General features: G+C 35.1%; 1 protein-coding gene across 1 annotated transcript in view; it reads right to left on the minus strand.

Annotated features, from left to right (window-relative positions):
• Positions 1 to 324: 324 nt before the first annotated feature.
• CHIC2 (cysteine rich hydrophobic domain 2) overlaps positions 325 to 18965 on the minus strand; it is a 59443-nt gene continuing 40802 nt past the window's right edge. Inside the window, exon 6 of the mRNA XM_003933621.4 lies at positions 325 to 18863. Within this exon, the coding sequence (XP_003933670.1) occupies positions 18813 to 18863 (51 nt within the window). The 3' untranslated portion in view covers positions 325 to 18812. The remainder of the gene's footprint in view (positions 18864 to 18965) is intronic.

Genomic DNA, 18965 nt, shown 5'->3' on the forward strand with positions numbered 1-18965 from the left:
AGTCAGAGGCTGGTGTTGGAAAGTTGAAGATGGAAGTTATGACACAGTAATTTTGAGGAGTAAGAGAACAAGTATGTTTGTGAAGCGCAGTAAGATCTTCGGGTAGTACCTATTTGAAATTTGTGGTAATGGATTTAAAATGAAATTAGTCAGCCTTGGTTTTAGATTTTTCTCCAGCCCCATTCAGCTGTTAGGTGCAAGCGCAGAGTAAAGTGATGGAGCAGTGCTTAAAACAAGTTAGGACTCGCAGGTAGGAGACTATGACAGAGAGTAGATGAAGGAGTTGATACGAATACAAAAAAGCAATTGCTAACAATAGGCTATGATAAATTAAATTCCCAAGACATGTGTTTATTAAATGTTTGAGGAATGACACAGACCTGGAATCAAACTTTACCATTTCCTAGAAGGGCAAGTTGCTGAACTTCACTGAAGTCAATGCTTCCTTTAAAGAATTTCTGAAAGGATTTAATTATAACTTTTGTATAGTGCCTAAAATAGGACCTGGCATTGAACAGGCACTCAATACATGTTTGTTTTCAACTCCACTTCCCAAATACAATTTCTCTTTCTCATTCAGTTACTCAACAGTCATTTCTTCAAAACAGTCTGTGTCAAGCACATAGTAGGTGCTAAGATAAAATAGCAAGGCTGATAACAACCTGATTTCATGGCATAGTAGGGGAAACAGACATTTTACAAATAACGAAACAATAAATATTTACGTTCAGTTCAGTTGTGATAAACACTATGAAGATAGACCAGCATACTTATATAAAAGGGACATGTTGAATAGCTTTTTTAAACTTTTAAACTTTTGTGAAAATGTTCAAAAACAACCTATTGTTAGAAGTTTAACATTCTGATTTATCTGTTTTGAATAGAAAAATACAAACTCAAAGTAAACATCTAAAACTTAAGGTAAATCTATCCATATAGAAAAGGAATAAAAGGTGTTGACCAATAAAGTTGAAATGGTACTGTCATATTAATCTCAAAAATGGACCAAACTGGACATTACGTTAGGGTCAGAATGCATGTGAGAGTAGGGCTCAGTTCCTACAGAATTGTTCCCTAGGACATATTGCTTAAGCTTTTACTTTATGCCAGGCATTGAGCTAAGTGATAGAAAGAGAAAAGCAGCCCCTGGCATCTAGGAGTTGGCTTGTTTTTATCAGCTAGGTCTTGGTGTTGTCCTGTTGAACATAAACAATCTCACAGAAGATCATCAGTCAAGGTTACTCTGTGACCATAATGAAATAGAAAAGACCTCTTCATATCTTATGTAAGTAAGTATAGACAAAAACAAAGTCGCAGTGCAAGGCACAAAATACTAAACATCCCCTTCTAGAATCTGAGGGACTGCTACTTCTTTACAAATTACGGCTTTAACTTAGCTTCATGTCTCCCATCTCCTAAATGAGATCTCTTCAGATCAACCACAAAATTATCCTACTTCCTAAGAGAATCCAAATGCAGTGCAAACTCTTGCTTGAACCCTTCCCAAACCACTCAGCACAAGCCCAAATCCTAAAAGAAGGCCTTTTCAGCACTCAGGATTCCCTACAATGCATTCTCTAGTTTCAACAAACAAGAAATCCAACTTTGTTCAACTCCTTGTGTGTTTCTAGTGATCTCTGGGTTGGGTGGCATTGCCAGTGGAATATGTGCATTACATTGTATAATCCTCATAACTATTCATTGAAACAGGTACTATTAACAAATTCATTTTACAAATAAGGAAATGGAGGCACAGAGCTGTTAAGCAACATTTCCAAAGTCACACAACTGGAGAGTGGCAGATCCAGAATTAGATTCCCAGTCTGACTCTAATGAGATTCCCTGATAATGTCCCAGAGAATTATTTAGAATTGTTAGTAGGCTAGTCTTTCAGTTTAACAAAGGGCAAAAACCAGTCTTTCTTCACCTCTATTCTTTCCATCTTACCTACTCGTTGTTCTCACTGCTAAACAATGAGTTCTTTAATTAAGGAATTTTGACTTGCTAGCTTTACAGGTTAAAACAACTTAACATTGGAGCTCACTAATTTTGGCTTATTTCAGGATCAGAATGCACTTCATCAATGACATATTTGATCAGGTCCACTCACATTCTCAAAATCTTTCAATAGCCTCAGGCTAGAGTTAAAAAAAAAAATCAGCATGATACACTTGTCTCTTCTTCCTTTTCTGACCTTATCTCCTAATGCTTCTGCACAATTCATTAAACAGGAGTTTTGTACCAGACTATCTCCTCATATTTTCCAATCATACAGAAATCCTCAGTACTTTTTTAACACAGCTTTTGTATGTGTTAAGCTTCAACCGAAGCAACAGAGGACCTTTCCACCCCAAATTATTTCTCCTTTGTACCTCCATCCTATCACTAACTTTCCTTGATTATTGGCACTTATCATACCATGTAACATGCTTATTCTTCCAGCCTCAACTCTTCAGAAACAAAAGGCATTATTCCCTTTGCTATCCTTTGCACTTGGCATTGTGCCTGAGAATGGGCCAAGCTTAGACCTTAAACTATTTCTTCACCAAATTCAAATGTCTCCAATTCCATTACTAATTGGTATGGTTTGGGTCCGTTTTCCCTGAAAATCTCATGTTGAACTGTAATCCACAATGTTAGAAGGGCCTTGTGGGAAGTGATTGGATCATGGGGGCAGATTTTTACCTTGCTATTCTCTTAATAGTAAGTTCTCACAAGATCTGGTTGTTTATAAAAATGTGTAGTATCTCCCCCTTCATTCTCTCTTCCTCCTGCTTTAGCCATGTAGAAAGTGCCTGCTTCCCCTTCCCCTTCTGCCATGATTATAAGTTTCCTGAGGCCTCCCCAAACGCCAAGCAGAAGCCATCATGGTTCCTGAACAGCCTGTGGAACTGTGAATCAATTAAACCTCTTTTCTTTATAAATTACCCAGTCTCAGGTACTTCTGTATAGCAGTGCAAGAACACAGTAACACATAACACATTTCTAGCTCTGTTACCACACTAAAAAAAAAATCTAAGTTTAAGAAACTGTGCATCAGTCCTAATAGTGGACAATTGGTTTTCAGATGATTTTCCAAAAGTCAATTGTGGATCGGAAGATAGCCCGACTGGATTCTATGTGTGTGTATGCTTCTCAACCAGAAATGTAAGTTCAGTACGTCTTTAGGTTACAGCACTGTCATTGCTTGAAGTAAACTATATTTTTTTTGAGAAAGCCTTCATCTGCTTTGCCAGGCCAGTGGTGATACATCATTAGGTGACACAGTGTAATAATGAATCTCCTTGATAACTAGTAATAACCAATGCTAATACTGAAATGCCAATACCAAAAATAAAACACCTCACAGTAGATGATTACTATGGGGAAGCAGACTGAAGAGATTAGAAACTAGCTACGACTCTCTTTTGTAGATTCGCAACTTGAAATTCAGGCAAAAACAATAAAAAATATTCTTTAAAGCTAAAAATGTAGTTGCTGGGGGTAACAGAAATAAAGTCATACAGCTAGTGTGAAATAATTGAGACAGTTTATCTATTTAAATAGAATGGGCTGTCCTATGAAGAAAAAATATATCAAAAGAGTGGCTTTTAAGCATAGATTTAAAAAAATTGGTCCAGATTCTTTTTAGTTTCAGGAAAAAGGGTTAGCTAATCATGTTTTTTTTTTTTTTTTTTTTTTTTTTTTTGAGACGGAGTTTCGCTCTTGTTACCCAGGCTGGAGTGCAATGGCGCGCGATCTCGGCTCACCGCAACCTCCGCCTCCTGGGTTCAGGCAATTCTCCTGCCTCAGCCTCCTGAGTAGCTGGGATTACAGGCACGTGCCACCATGCCCAGCTAATTTTTTGTATCTTTAGTAGAGACGGGGTTTCACCATGTTGACCAGGATGGTCTCGATCTCTTGACCTCGTGATCCACCCGCCTCGGCCTCCCAAAGTGCTGGGATTACAGGCTTGAGCCACCGCGCCCGGCAATCATGTATTTTAAAACTGGGGACAAAGAAATCACACTTAAAGTGGCATTAAAATGTAAGTTTTTGAAAAAGATTATCTTTGAAAGGCAACTTATATGAGTAAATAAATTTGCTGTAATAATATATTCTATCTTGTTTATATTTGGCATTCTCTTATTTCTATAGGATTTGTTCTAAAAACTTTAACAATTATATCAAACAGTTTCAAGAAATTCAACACCTTAAACCTCTTGAAGAAAGCAGAATGATTTTGTCAAAACAACATAAAAAGAAAACCCAAATTCTGAAATCTAAATGTTATTCCAAGACAAGACTATTATTGATTTCCTCTATCTCACCAACACTTTTTAACTATTTAAAAACAAAAATTGTTTTTGTATTCCATTGTAAGCTGTTATGATTTTATCCATCACCCAAAACACTCTGAACAAAAAAAAAAAAAAAATTGGTGGAGGGGACTGAGTCTGTCACCCAGGCTGTACAGTGGCTTGATCACAGTTTACTGCAGCCTCAACCTCCCTGGCAGCTGGGACCACAGGTGTGCACCATCATTTCCAGCTTTTTAAAATTTTATTTTTATTTGTGGAAATGGGGTCGCCTATGTTGCCCAGGCTGTTCTCATAATCCTGGGCCCAAGGGATCCTCTCACCTCAGTCTCCCAAGTAGCTGGGACTATAGGCACACACCACCACTCCTGGCTAATTTTTAAAAGCTTTTTTAGAGAAGACGTCTCACTGTGTTGCCCAGGCTGGTCTCATGGGCTCAAACCTTCTGCCTTAGCCTCTTAGTGCAGAGATTACAGGTATGAATCACTGCACCCACATCTTTAAACAAATTTTAACATAGTATTACATTATTAGTAAATAGGTCTTAACGATGTCAGCTCCTTTACTTCATCTTCCTGTTTAATTAAAACCATTCTCTAATTGATTTTGAATGATTTAATAAATGTCATTTTGATCCTCATACAAATTCATTCCAAAAATGCAATTTTGATGAGTCTATTAAAATTTTAACATGGACTTACTAAAAAAGTAGTTCAATAGGGCAAACAAAGGAAAGAACCAAAGCACTGTTCATGTCTACCCACTCATGTTTGAAAATGGAGCATTCAAAAATGACAGCACATTTGAAGCATAATTATAGGGACATCACAGTGGTAGGAGAAGACAGTGTAAGAAAGACAACTGTCAGAGTTCAGTACTCCTGGAACATCAGAAGGTTATGTTCGTCACTGATGGATGTTTCTTTGAGAACTCCCAAACTATGTAAGTTTCTGAAACTGCTCCAGGCATTCAATAAAACCAAAAGTATACTTCTAAAAGTCTTTAAAACCTTGCCATTTTTAAAGTATAGGTTTTATCAAAAATACATTTAAAGTTAGTTTTTTTAAGTTACTAAATGTTTAAACTGCACAAGGCAGTCAGCAAAAACAATTTTAGAAATTGTAATTTTTCTGCCATCTAATAGTTAATATACTTCAAATTTATATGATACAGTTTTGCTCACAGAAAATATGTTCCTCAATCATAGTCTAAAGCCATAAGGTTTTTACTGATGCCAATAACTAAAAGTAGGGCCTTTCCTGTCATTTCTCAGGTACCTGCTTGTCATTTACCCTTAACTGACAGCCTGCTGGACAGCCAGGTCCCTTGGCCATAGAGTGCTTGATTCCAACATTTCAATTCATTACACTAGTCAGCCACTATTTTCCTCACCACACTGTCAAACTTTTTGTAATTTCGCAGAACTTCCCAAAATATAACTTGTTTCAAAGAATGGCAAACTAAAGCTGAATAATACTGTCTTAATTTCTATTAATGTTAATTATCAAATATTACATTTTTACATTGCCAATTCATTTTCAAGTAGGTTAATTTCTATCCATGTAGCTGCAGAACTAGAAAGGCAAGTCTCTGTAAAGCTGGTTTATTACACAGCTGAGCAATGATGCTCGAAGTATCCTTTATTATCCCAAAGCATTTATTACATAAGAAAACATTATGTAGAGTTTATGTCCATAGGTCTATAGAGAATGTAAAGTAGGTTTTACTAAAATTAATGTCACTACACATCACAGCCTACATTTTAAAATAAAAAGAGAAATCAATAATACAAAAACCAACAAAGGATACACTTAGCACCACATTATTCACTTGTTTGCTTGGAAAATGCAATGAGCACACGCACACACACACACACACACACACACACACACGCACACCCCATATTTGGAGACCTGCCTTTGTAATTTAAAATGTTAATGAAATGTAAATTTTTTCAGTACAAAATTCATGAATGTTCATCCCTAGGCTACATTGTGTCCAACCTTGTAGGAGTCCTTTTTTAAATTTTATTAGTCCCAGAAGTCCCTCATTGTCCCTTTCCCTTCCATCTCACCCGCACCAAAGAAAATACATTTGACAACCACAATTGAAACAGTGGCAGTAAAACATAAAATAATTTTAATTTAGAAAACAACCCACCCCTTGCACTCTTTGTAATGAAATTAAGTTTTTAGGTTCCAAGCTATTCATCTTGAAGAGAATGTGTTTAATCTGATGTGAAGTTGGCTACCCAGCAGTCTAGTCAGGCTGTAGAATGTTTAACTTGGGGTCTGGTAGGCTGCCAGCCATTCTAAATGTTTTCACACGGACAAGCAATAAATAATTAAATGTCTAAGTCACAGTTCTCAGATTGGGCAGTAGATAGAACTAAAACTTAACCACTTACAGAGACAGATGATTTTTGAGTGGCTGGAATCCAACAATTTACCTTTCAGTGCTCCAGGCACAGGCGATGCTCTTTCAGTTACAGAGAACCAGTTGTGATCATGCTTTCTTAGGAGGATTCTAAATTATCACTTTTAGGATTTTTAAAAATCACTAACAGTCTGCAATCTAAGATAAGTGATAATTCTCTAAGCCTTATTGTCATTATAAAATTAGGTTAGAGAGGAAAGGGAAGGTATCTTTTTTTTTTTTTTCTTAATTTTTGAAATAAGAATAGAGACAGGTTCTTGCTATGTTGCCCAGGCTGGTCTTGAACTCCTGGGCTCAAGCAATCCTCCCACCTCAGTCTCCCAAAGGGCTAGGATTACAGGGTGTGAGTCACGACACCCAGCTGGAAGATGTCTTATAATTGAGAAAAATATTCAAAATGTACATGGTCTCTTTCCATTCCTCCCAATTCTAATGTGAAGAGGATAGAGCCAAGTGTACTTTAAAAATCAAACTACTGGGCTGGGCACAGTGGCTCATGCCTGTAATTCCAGCACTTTGGGAGGCTGAGGCAGTTGGATCACCTGAGGTCAGGAGTTCGAGCCCAGCCTTGCCAACATGGTGAAACTTCGTCTCTACCAAAAATACAAAAGTTAGCCAGGCTTGGTGGTGGGCACCTGTAATCCCAGCTGCTCGGGAAGCTGAGGCAGAATCGCTTGAACCCGGGAGGTTGAGGTTGCAGTGAGCCAAGATCACACCACTGCACTCCAGTCTGGGTGACAGGGTAAGACTCCGTCTCAAAAAAAAAAAAAAAAAAAAAACTAAACTACGTTTAGGTTTAAGTCCATATTAAAATTCTAATTTACTCATCAAAATTACAGCTTTGGAACAAATTTGTATCAAGATCAAAATGACATTCATTAAATCATTCAAAATCAACTGGAGAATGGTTTTAATTGAAGAGGAAGATGAAGTAAAGTTGACTGTGCTAAAACCTAGATACTTGAATAGTATGTTACAATTTGTTTAAAGGGCCAGCAAAGGATTCATGTAGGTAATCCAGACACTTTTGAGAGGCCAAGGCAGGAGGATTGCTTGAGCCCAGGAGTTCAAGACCAGCATGAGCAATATAGTGAGACCCTGTCTCTTAAAAAATTCTTAAAAATTGGCCGAGGCGGGTGGATCACGAGGTCGAGAGATCGAGAGATCGAGACCATCCTGGTCAACATGGTGAAACCCCGTCTCTACTAAAAATACAAAAAATTAGCTGGGCATGGTGGCACGTGCCTGTAATCCCAGCTACTCAGGAGGCTGAGGCAGGAGAAATGCCTGAACCCAGGAGGCGGAGGTTGCGGTGAGCCAAGATCGCGCCATTGCACTCCAGCCTGGGTAACAAGAGCGAAACTCTCTCAAAAAAAAAAAAAAAAAAAAAAAAAAAAAAAAAAAAAAATTAGCCAGGCATGGTGTGCATATCTGTAGTCCCAGCTACAGTTGGGAGGCTGAGGTGGGACAATTGCTTGAGCCTGGGATATGGAGGCTACAGTGAGCCTTGATCATACCACTGCACTCTAACGTGGGCAGCAGAGCAAGACCTTGTCTCAAAAAAGTTAAAAAATAAAAATAAAAAACTTCCCAGCTGATTTTAGTGCACATCCCCACTAGATACCTCTGAGGTTTCTTCCAGCTTTGAGATGCAATCTTCTTTTAAATGGATGTAGTCTATAGCTTAGAAGCAAAACCCAATGCTAACAGAATTTGGGGGCGGGGTAGGGGGGAATGCCTCTCCCCTCCCCTTTCCCCCCTTCTTTCTTCAGAGCTTTCTTGAAATATCCTGTCAACAGTTTTGATAGACAGATTTAAAACATGTAGTGCATTTGTTTATAGATGACCTAGTTCATCTTTGCTCTAAAATGTATATAGAAGAAACACTGGTCAGATGATCATGGCAGAAATTACCACCCAGGAGACATGTCACAAACAGAAGACTATATAAAGCTGGCTTTGCAGAGCTAATAAATCTAGAATATGTCTGATAAAATTTATATATCTTCAGGGAATAATGTAGTGAGAGTTTTTGTAACATTTCTGATGAGCAAAGTAATAACATACTGCTAACATTTTATGTACACAAACGGGTTTACCTACCTGTCAGGCTTTCTCAGCTTAAGAGTTTTAAAGTTTAAAGTCAGTTTTCAATATATTAATTCCAACTTGAAAAAATACAAAGCTCTCAATATTTAGTATAGAAATAAGTGTCTTTTTTTTCTTTTACTTATAACTAATTCATAGCTGTTTTTCTCATTCTTAGAATTCTTAACTTCAGGATTACACAGTGGAACAATGGTATCATTAATTTAGAAACCACTGACAAACAGAGTCAGAACTACCAGGCTGGAAACAGAAATTCATCCTTTTTTTTTTTCCAACTTTTGTCTTTAAGCTGAAGTTAATTTTAAAAGCTTTAAAAATATTACGGGAAGAAAAAAAAACCTCATAAATACAAGTAAATCAAGATATAAAACCAAAAAAGGGCCGGGCACGGTGGCTCAAGCCTGTAATCCCAGCACTTTGGGAGGCCGAGGCGGGTGGATCACAAGGTCGAGAGATCGAGACTAACCTGGTCAACATGGTGAAACCCCGTCTCTCTTAAAAATACAAAAAATTAGCTGGGCATGGTGGTGCATGCCTATAATCCCAGCTACTCAGGAGGCTGAGGCAGGAGAATTGCCTGAACCCAGGAGGCAGAGGTTGCGGTGAGCCGAGATTGCGCCATTGCACTCCAGCCTGGGTAACAAGAGCGAAACTCCATCTCAAAAAAAAAAAACAAAACAAAAACAAAACAAAACAAAAAAAAAAAAAAACCAAAAAAGGTTACAATGTTTGGCCTGGAAATTGAGATTTTATTCATTAAAAAAAGTAATTGACAAGTACTTTTTGAGGAAAAAAATTTATTGAAAATGACACTATAAATATGAGAATTTAAAATTTCCTTTTCAAAGTTTTTTCCTGTTCCATAGAAAGGGCAGGGCTATCCCCTAGGCAGAGTGGCCCATTCTCACCCTTTTTCAGATGTTTTTGTAGATTTCATATTTTCCAGTGATTATGGAAAGTCTCTGCATTTATTTCTTGCAGAGACTATCAGATCATACAACGTTAGACTCATAGACTTCTATTTTGCTGAAATAACAAATTATGTCAATAGTCATTTTTCATCTCCAGATAATGCAATTAAAAACTGAGATTCTTCCCTAATGATTTTTAATTTCCTAACCTCTATAGAAATTTTTCTTCCTGATTTTTATATTTTTAGCATTTCTAATTTAAAATATCTAAAACTCTTGAAGTAATATGCATGAAGCATTTGTGCTTTGATAAATTAAAAAAAAAAGTTAACATCATGATGAACAATGTGTGCCACTAAAGGGTATGACTGTGCTACCACAGTATTCTTTAGCACCTTCATTAACTGCAACCTGAGCAAACCACTTCACTGGTTAAAGACACATCTAGTTGGTCTCTTTCCACTTACAGAAGGAACACTTGAGGTTTTTTTAGTAGGGAGATAGTTTTTGGAGTCTAAAAGATGATACAAAGTAAGAAGCATATAATTAAAACAAATTTAATCTAGTTAATATCTTCCTTACCTAGGGATACATTCCAACATTTGAAACATACTAGTCCTCAGAACCAAAAAACTGTTCCATCTATAGGTTATCCTTTACAAGACAACTTCAGGTCATAAGGCATGGGAAGTGTGGCCTCAGTCATGCTCTAGGAAGGACTCAAAAAAGAGATATAGAAGTGATCTTGCCTCCTCACAAAACTTTCACTTTTTTTAACAGTCCTATATTAATCAATGAGGTAATCTTTGGTGTGCCAGCCCAGGCTCCAAAAGTGGGTGGTCTCTGCAGAGGGAGGTGCTCACTCACTCTACCTCTGGCCACGGCCAGTTCCTGCAGCTGGACCAAGGGCAGCCCACAGACTGCACTCGGCACATTTCTTCATTTCTCACTTGAGTGCCCTTCTTTAGTTCCCTTTCAACTGCCCACTTTATATCGGCTTCATTACACCACCGCTCCATTTGTAATGTAAATTGGGAAACTCGGGGAAGTTTTTCTTTTGGCCTTGTCTACGGAAGAATACCGAGAGGTATTCAAAACGTATTAACACAAATCAATGGCAGCAATAAAAGCAAAATCTCCTTAGCAACATAATCTTGATTGCAAAAGGAGAACTGAGAGCATTTAGCAGAACAGTGGCCCACATGGAATACGCATTTGTCTGGAAGAATCCAGCACAAAGCCTAAAAGAGAGATTTTGAAAAAATCCAAAATTAACTCACAGGGAACAGTTACTCTTTTTTTCAAAAGTACACAATTGGCTACATTAAATCTATCGTGCGCTTTTGGCTCAGCAACATTGTATCACACCGCTTTGCAAACTGAAATTACAACACCCTGCATGCTTCACATGAGTTACAGGGTGTTTTTTGTTTGTTTTGTTTTTTGGATTTTTTTTCCCTTGGTTGATTTCTTTAGTAGAGCAAACAAAAAAGTCTCAAGAAATATTCATCTCATACACAATGCAAAGAAAACTGAATGGCTATCTAACAATATCTAAGACTGTAGGTACAAAAGGTTGGGCTATCTTTAGGCTTTCTGTGATGGATTCTAAGATAGTAACTAGTGCAAGCAGTAATGGCATTTTTGCACAGATCTCTATTTGTGAAAAAAAGACCATTCATTTCTGAGAATGCTCACATTTTTCTGGTCAGGATGAATAAAGTGAATAAAAGAATAAAAATTCAGAAAATAAGTTATCAATTTTTAAAAAACTACAATATGATGATTCTAGGAAACAAAAATAATTCACAAAATTTCCCTTTAGTTTTTAAATGTTTCATGTAGAATCAACTGTCATTTTATATTTTAAGTAAAACAATCCAGGTGATGGAGTTATCTTTACTGTCTATTGCAAAGAGATGTCTTAGTGTACTGAGTCACCATTACTTCATCTTTGATTCTGTGGGTGTGTGTTTGTATGTGTGTGTGTATGTGTATTTCCATATGTGGAACTATATTAGTAAAGGTTTATACTGGAATCTGGGTCAATTGAGTAAAATAAAAAATTTGTGTTACAAAGAATCACTTGATACAATGCCACAGATAAGCTATTTTAAATAGTGCTAAAGTGTATTTACAGAAGTGGCAATTGGAATTATTTCCTCCTCCTACTGAAGCTTCAAAACTGAAACAGGATAACTGAGAATCCTATTTACAAGCTGCATTAATTTTAAACTTAAGGGATAACTAAAACACCACTGTCAGGAAAAAAGGTAGTATTATATAAGCTGCATTTTCCCCCTATTCTTTTTTCCAACTATGATGTAAGTTCATAAACATATAAAACTTTCTTTAAATTCATTGTACACAGTTTCTAAACTCATATTCATAATGACGTCGATTAAATTAATTTTTCCCCACATTGTACAGGTCATATCTACAGAAGCAGAAGCAGGTGTGTGTGTAGTAGAGTCACTTAAAAGCAACCAAACTTAACTAGCTAAAGCAAGCCAAAAGTTAAAAAAAAAAAAATTCCTAGCTCAAATTAGTCTCCATTTATTTACTAGAAAAAAACAATCAACACAATCAACATAGACTTAATTTTACAAGACTAAATATACTACAACCAACACAGGACCAAAAATTAAACCACCTTAAATATAAGCCATTATGTATTTCTTCACAATTATGAAAGCCAACTAATTTTTATCTAACAAAACAATCTCATTTTAAGAAAAGCAGGCCGGGTGTAGTGGCTCACACCTGTAATCCCAGCACTTTGGGAGGTTGAGGCAGGTAGATCACCTGATGTCAGGAGTTCGAGACCAGCCTGACCAACATGACAAAACATCATTATTAAAATAAAAAGTTATACAACATGAAAAAAATGTCTCTATTAAAAATACAAAAATCAGCTGGCTGTGGTGGCTCACGCCTATAATCCCAGACACTTGGGAGGCTAGGGCAAGAGAATCACTTGAACCCAGGAAGCAGAGGCTACAGTGAACCGAAATGGTGCCACTGCACTCCAGCCTGGGCAACACAGTGAAACTGTCTCAAAAAAAAAAAAAAAAAAGAAAGAAAGAAAGAAAGAAAAGAAATGAAAAGAAAAAGAAACACAGACCATGTTGTTTATTTAGCAGTGGCATTAATATCTTAATAATGAAAGCAAAAACATAATACATATCTTTGACATTCAACTTTATATTTTACCAGTTATCTTCATTTTCTAATGTTACTAGACTTAACTGAATGCTGTATAATTATTTAAAAGCATATTTTTAGGGACCCTGCTCTTAGTTCCACGTAACTGCTCGCCCATTAGAAATTTCTGATTATTTTATATGAAAACTATTCCATGTTCATTTAAGGATACAGGAACAAATTCCTGGAATCCTTTATTGAGGTGTTTTGTTTTTTTTTTAATGTTCACATTTACATTATAAAAAGATAAATCTAAGTGTATTTGTTTCAAGGTAGCCCCCCTCAAAGGACATGATGATAAAGAAAAATTCTATCTAGAATATTTTTTACTTTAAAAATAATTTCCATTGTAATATATAAAGAATGTATAAAAATGTATAGAGCTATGTGCAATTCCTGACCACCTCCTAACATGCACCCTTGTAAACCAAAGAGTAGGATAATAATGCAGTTATTTCTCAGCCAGTAGATTTCAGCATCTTTCCTTCCCATCATGTTTACCTTGCTTCTACTGCCACAACTGCTAAGTTTCACAAGACTTAATTCCTCTCAGAGGGCATAACGTCAACAAATATAAAAAGTAATAGAGAATTTAAAAGGGCTTTGATACTTGAGTAAACAACCTCCTGTTTATAAAAACTTGGTGGCAATGTAATGAGATTGTTGTAACTACCTAATTAAATAAGCTGCTACTAAAGGAAGAGGAGTTCTTTAATTTACAGCAAAACGTTTCTTGAGGGAATACTCTTTCCTTCTAGAACATTTAAAATCTATATAGAATTTAAATCTATATAGAAAAAGAACTGGAACCAGTTATACTAAATTAAGAATCAGTAGAAGACATAATAGGATAGAAACTGTGCAGTCTGAGGGTATATTATGTCTCAATAAAGTAGAGTAGACAAAACATTAACCCATCACTTATGTCTCTTGAAGGCTGCTTGACAATGTTTCTTTAAATTAAAAACAACAAAGCAATATATAGCTTACTTGCCAAAATTAGGAATGTCTGGTACGGTCAGTTCATCAAAATACTTTCTAAGATAAAGAGCTAGGGAAGCAATATACTAGTTTTCATAAAGAGAAAAAAGCAATCAACTCAGTATCAAAGCACCATGTTTATGAAATAGAGGGAGTATTAAAAAAAAAAAGCATGATTTTGTTTATGTATCTCAAACATAACTATATTTTTAAATATCTTATTAGAAAGAAACTTTTTTCAAGTACTACATTTAATGTTTCCCTGATTTTTAAACACGCAAAGCATTAAGTATATATACGGAATATCCAATCTCTTTCATTTTAAATGCAAAACCTGACAATAATTCAAGTTTGTGCTGACTTTGTAAATAAGTCGAAAAACCTATTCAATCATTACTAAACATCTGTTTACTTTTATACAGGACTTAATAACAGGAACATCAACTATTAAAAAATACTGTTTCACAAGATAACACCATGAGGTAGTCATAGTATCTTCCTGCTCGGGAAATGAAAGCAAAAAGGCCAAGTAGTTGGATGATCTTGTAGCATATCAGAAATGAATTCAAAATCAGAATCAACATCCTGAATTTCTGTTTTCAGTATTACTTATTAAGATTATAGACAACCTCTGTTGATTCAATCTGCCATTGGGGTGGGGAAGATAATACTCCATATTACAGAAACAAATAGAATTATGATTAATATCAATAATACTTAGGCTTCTCTTAATTATAATCTAAAGATCTCTGTAAAAGTGCAGAATAAGATAACTCAAGATTTAAAGACATTCTTCAAATCTCAACTTAATAAATGTTCCTAAAAACAACATAAATTTGGCTATGATACCAAGGAAAAATTAAGAGTTAAGTTTATTTAAGGAAGGGTTAAATATTTAAACACAAACAGCTATGGGATAATTTATAGTTTGGTTTAGAATTAGCCGATCTTTCCTCCTAAAACTAATTATTAATCACCTTCTTTCAACAACAGAGGTTTGAGAAGCAATCCCATGTCTAACCATCCTATTGCTTCCTACCAAGAAAGTGTGGACCATTAGGGTCTTTTCAGGAAGAAACATCAACTGCACCACAGCATCAATTAAGAAATCTCTTTTTAAAATGCAAGTACCACCTTAGCAGAACTGAGGGTGTCAGCCATTCATCACTTAATACAACTTACTTTAATTGGTCTTCTAAACACCTACCTAAGAATGCAAAAGAATTACTCTTCTTTGGGAGGCTGAGGCAGAGAGATTGCCTGAGCTCAGGAGTTCAAGACCAGCCTGGCAACACAGTGAAACCCTGTCTCTACTAAAATACAAAAAATAGTCGGGCATGGTTGCAGGCACCTGTAACCTCAGCTACTCAGGAGGCTGAGGCAGGAGAATGGCTTGAACCCAGGAGGTGGAGGTTGCACTGAGCCCAGATGGCACCACTGCACTCCAGTCTGGACGACGCAGCAAGATTCTGTCTTGAAACAACAACAACAAAAAGAATTACTATTCTTACTGGGAGCTCTGAGAAAGAAAGATAAAAATGCAATTCTGAACTATGTTCAGGCCTAGGTGAAGACTCTGGACATCAAGAGGGCAGCAAAAGGATCCATGGTGTCCAAAAGGATAAAAGGAAAGATGGTGCAGGACTAGATGCTAGAGTTCAGTCCAAGGCAGTTTTAACACACTGTACTTTTGATTTAGTACAACTGATCAACAGCAAGTCAAAGCAAATATTTACAATGAAACATCAAGCATGCAGTTAAAGGTTATAATTGTGAAGCTAAATACCACAAAAGTTGAAATACTCTGACTATGTACACACTGTTATACAAAACTAGTAGTCTGAACTCATACAACTATATGTATTACTATTTAATGTCCTTTTACATCCAAAGATAGACACAGAATATTGTCAAAGATTTTTACGGTTGGCCTGCATCTATTAATCTAATAAAACAACCAGAAGCTCCCTAACACTAAAAAAATAACACTGAAGACACAACGCTGGGGAAACCTGGATTCTTCCTGATTTAAACTTATTCAATTACAAAACTAGTTTTACTAATAAGAAGAAAATCATTGTTTACTAGTATTCAAGGCTTTGTTGAATTTATTTTGTTAATTTTAGGGCAAAATTACATGTTTATGTTTTAAATAAATGAAACCTAGTCATTAAAGAGTCTTAATAAAGCATCTGATCATCATTTTAGATAGGTAAGGTGATCTTAATGTAACTGAGGGCCAATATCTACCTTAGAAGCTAATTGTGCCACATCAGTGTTACTATAGTCATTAGGTTTTGGAGTATCATTTTAACCCAGATGGCCAGAGCTATATATTAAAATATAACAGGGTTGGCAATGTACATTTTTTGAGAAAAGAATGTTTCTATACAGAAATGGTGGCTGACTGTAAAATACCAGTAATGTATTTTTAAAAGACCGTAAGTTATTTACTTAGACTATGTAAAATCCACACACTAAATTTTCTGCCAATAATATTTTTTCCTAGCCACTTTAGCTCTATGGTTTACGTCCCACAAACTTTAAGTCAGAAACAGGAGCTGAAGAACAATCATCACTTTAAATATTTCCTTAGACAGATGTTTACTTAACATGGGTATCTCTAATATCCAGTAACGTGGGCACTTAAATTCATGATTCAAGAAAGGACAGAGTTATACTATAGGCTACTAATTAAAATCCAACCATGAAAATCTAACTGCCCAATGTATAATTGGCTTATGATAACACCACATATTAAGTATTCACAGTTCTTTTCTATATATATACATTGGAAGTGCAAGTTTCTAGCGAATCTTTAAGCAAATGGCACGTCTCTGAATAAAATCAGAAAAGCTTTAAAAAATTCTATACTTAATATCATCAACTATGAAAATTATCTTACAGTTAAAATATTCCTAAGGGAATATAGAAATTTTAAAATTATAATCCACAGTAGAGTAGTAATAGGAGAATAAATTAGGTAAATAGGAAAGTTCTCATAAAGCTGGTCAATATGGTGCTCTATGGATTCACACAACTTTGTACAGGGAACACTGTGTTGCATAGTCTACACAGTCATTATTTTTCTCTGTGCTTTCTGAATCCTGAGGCAGATTTAGCATTGTATGAAGATACAGTATTTCACACTGAAACCACAGAGGATTACTGGAGTTTCTAGATGGCATTATTTTTAATTGCACTACTTTAAGGTGGTAGAACATACCCTAGACACAAGTTAAATAAGAAGTATTTGAATTCTTTGCATTTTGAGCTCTTCACAGGAAAACTGTTCTACAAATTCAAGTTTCTGTTATTTGGGGAGCAAGAAAAACAAATAATTCTCAAACAAAAAAAAATATTAAATCCTAGTTTTTAAGATAGCTCCTAATATCCAATACAGGATATAGGACATGAGATACTGGCATTTAACTATTCAAATTTATATAGGATTACAGTACTTTGAAGAAGTACAAAGAAATACTTTAAAAAATACAGGTATATAAATTAATGAAACTGTTATTTAAAATATTTAATACAAGGAAAAAAAGTATTATATAGTGGTACCAATTCTCAATACAAATTATTAAGCATAGTTTATATAATTCCAAAAGTTATTGACATTATTGCTCGATACCACAGTTGTATGGAACAAGTTCTTGACACACATTAAAACTTGTATAATTTCAAGTTTATAAAAAAAATTTACACATAGGTCATTCACAAATCTAGAAGTTTAAAAATGCAGAGATATGCACAATGAAAAGGAGAAAAAAATATATGTGTGTATATGTATATTTAAAAGAAACAAGCTAATCTGGTTTAACTTCTATGTCACACTCTCAATCAAAACAAGTACACATAACAATACTGAAAGTGAACTGGTGGATAGAAACAGTATTAAATGTACCCTCCATTTCTTATTAACAATCTGTTCTAAATATCATTGGGAAATTAAATACCAGCTTACTTTTAGTTCTAGAACTTTTGCTTTCTTTCAAAAACTTTTCAGAAACATATATCCATTCTATAATTGTGATAGGTTAGAAGAAATATTTTCCTTAGAAATTTTGTAAAGGAATACTTCCACTCTTTTGTATATAAGATTTGATAAACAATAAAAATAACCCAAGTAAGGCCATTATCATCTTGATCAAAAATATATACAGATTGTGATGCTACTATATTTTGTGATCCTGAGTTCTAGTAACCACTAGATACATGCATACCATTCATTGATTTGTCTATTCTAGTGAAAATTTAATCCTGTCTTACTACCTTTGAAGACAGAAATACTTTTAAAACTTTTTAATAGGTCTTCATAATGTTACAGATTATCTGCCATAAACAGAGCATTAGGAATTGTATGAGAAAGGGTATGTTAGGTTCCAAAAGGGTATTAAAGAAAACTTACTATTTTAAAATAATGACTTATCAAATTTTAAAAGAGAGAAAAAAATAATACAATAAGTGTGCTTGCTAGAATAGATAAGTTGAGCCTTAAAAGGGTGTTTTTCTGTTAAGGAATTTATAAATAAAGGACTGTGTGTACCTTGGTGATAAAATAAAAAAGGCTGGCCACTTTTTATGCTAAGTTCAAATGTATTTTTTTTGATAATACAAAAAAGTAATCCTTGAAAATCAGAATACATAACAGAAAAGAGCACAATAACTTAAGTATTAAACATCTGTATGAAATAACTGTTGCAAAGATCGACAAAACTGCACACTTAAAACATGCGGTTATTTAAAAAAAAAAAAAAACACCACACGATTCTGTAGAACCAATGTTATGTCACCACCAGGAGAGCACCAAGCAAGGCACCATTGGAAAGACAACATACTTGGAAAGTCTCTATAAATAAAGTAAATGCTAATCTGGTCGAAAAATCGGTGTCTTTGGTAAAAATTCTATGAGGATGACCTGTAAAAGGAGAAGAAAAAGTTTTTAAAAGATTTAAACAAATTTTTTTCATTAAATTTTGGTTATATTCTATCACTTACAATTTTTTTCAAAATCCATTCA

This window comes from Saimiri boliviensis, chromosome 3 (genome assembly GCF_048565385.1).
Source record: "Saimiri boliviensis isolate mSaiBol1 chromosome 3, mSaiBol1.pri, whole genome shotgun sequence".
Taxonomy (NCBI): Eukaryota; Metazoa; Chordata; class Mammalia; order Primates; family Cebidae; genus Saimiri; species Saimiri boliviensis.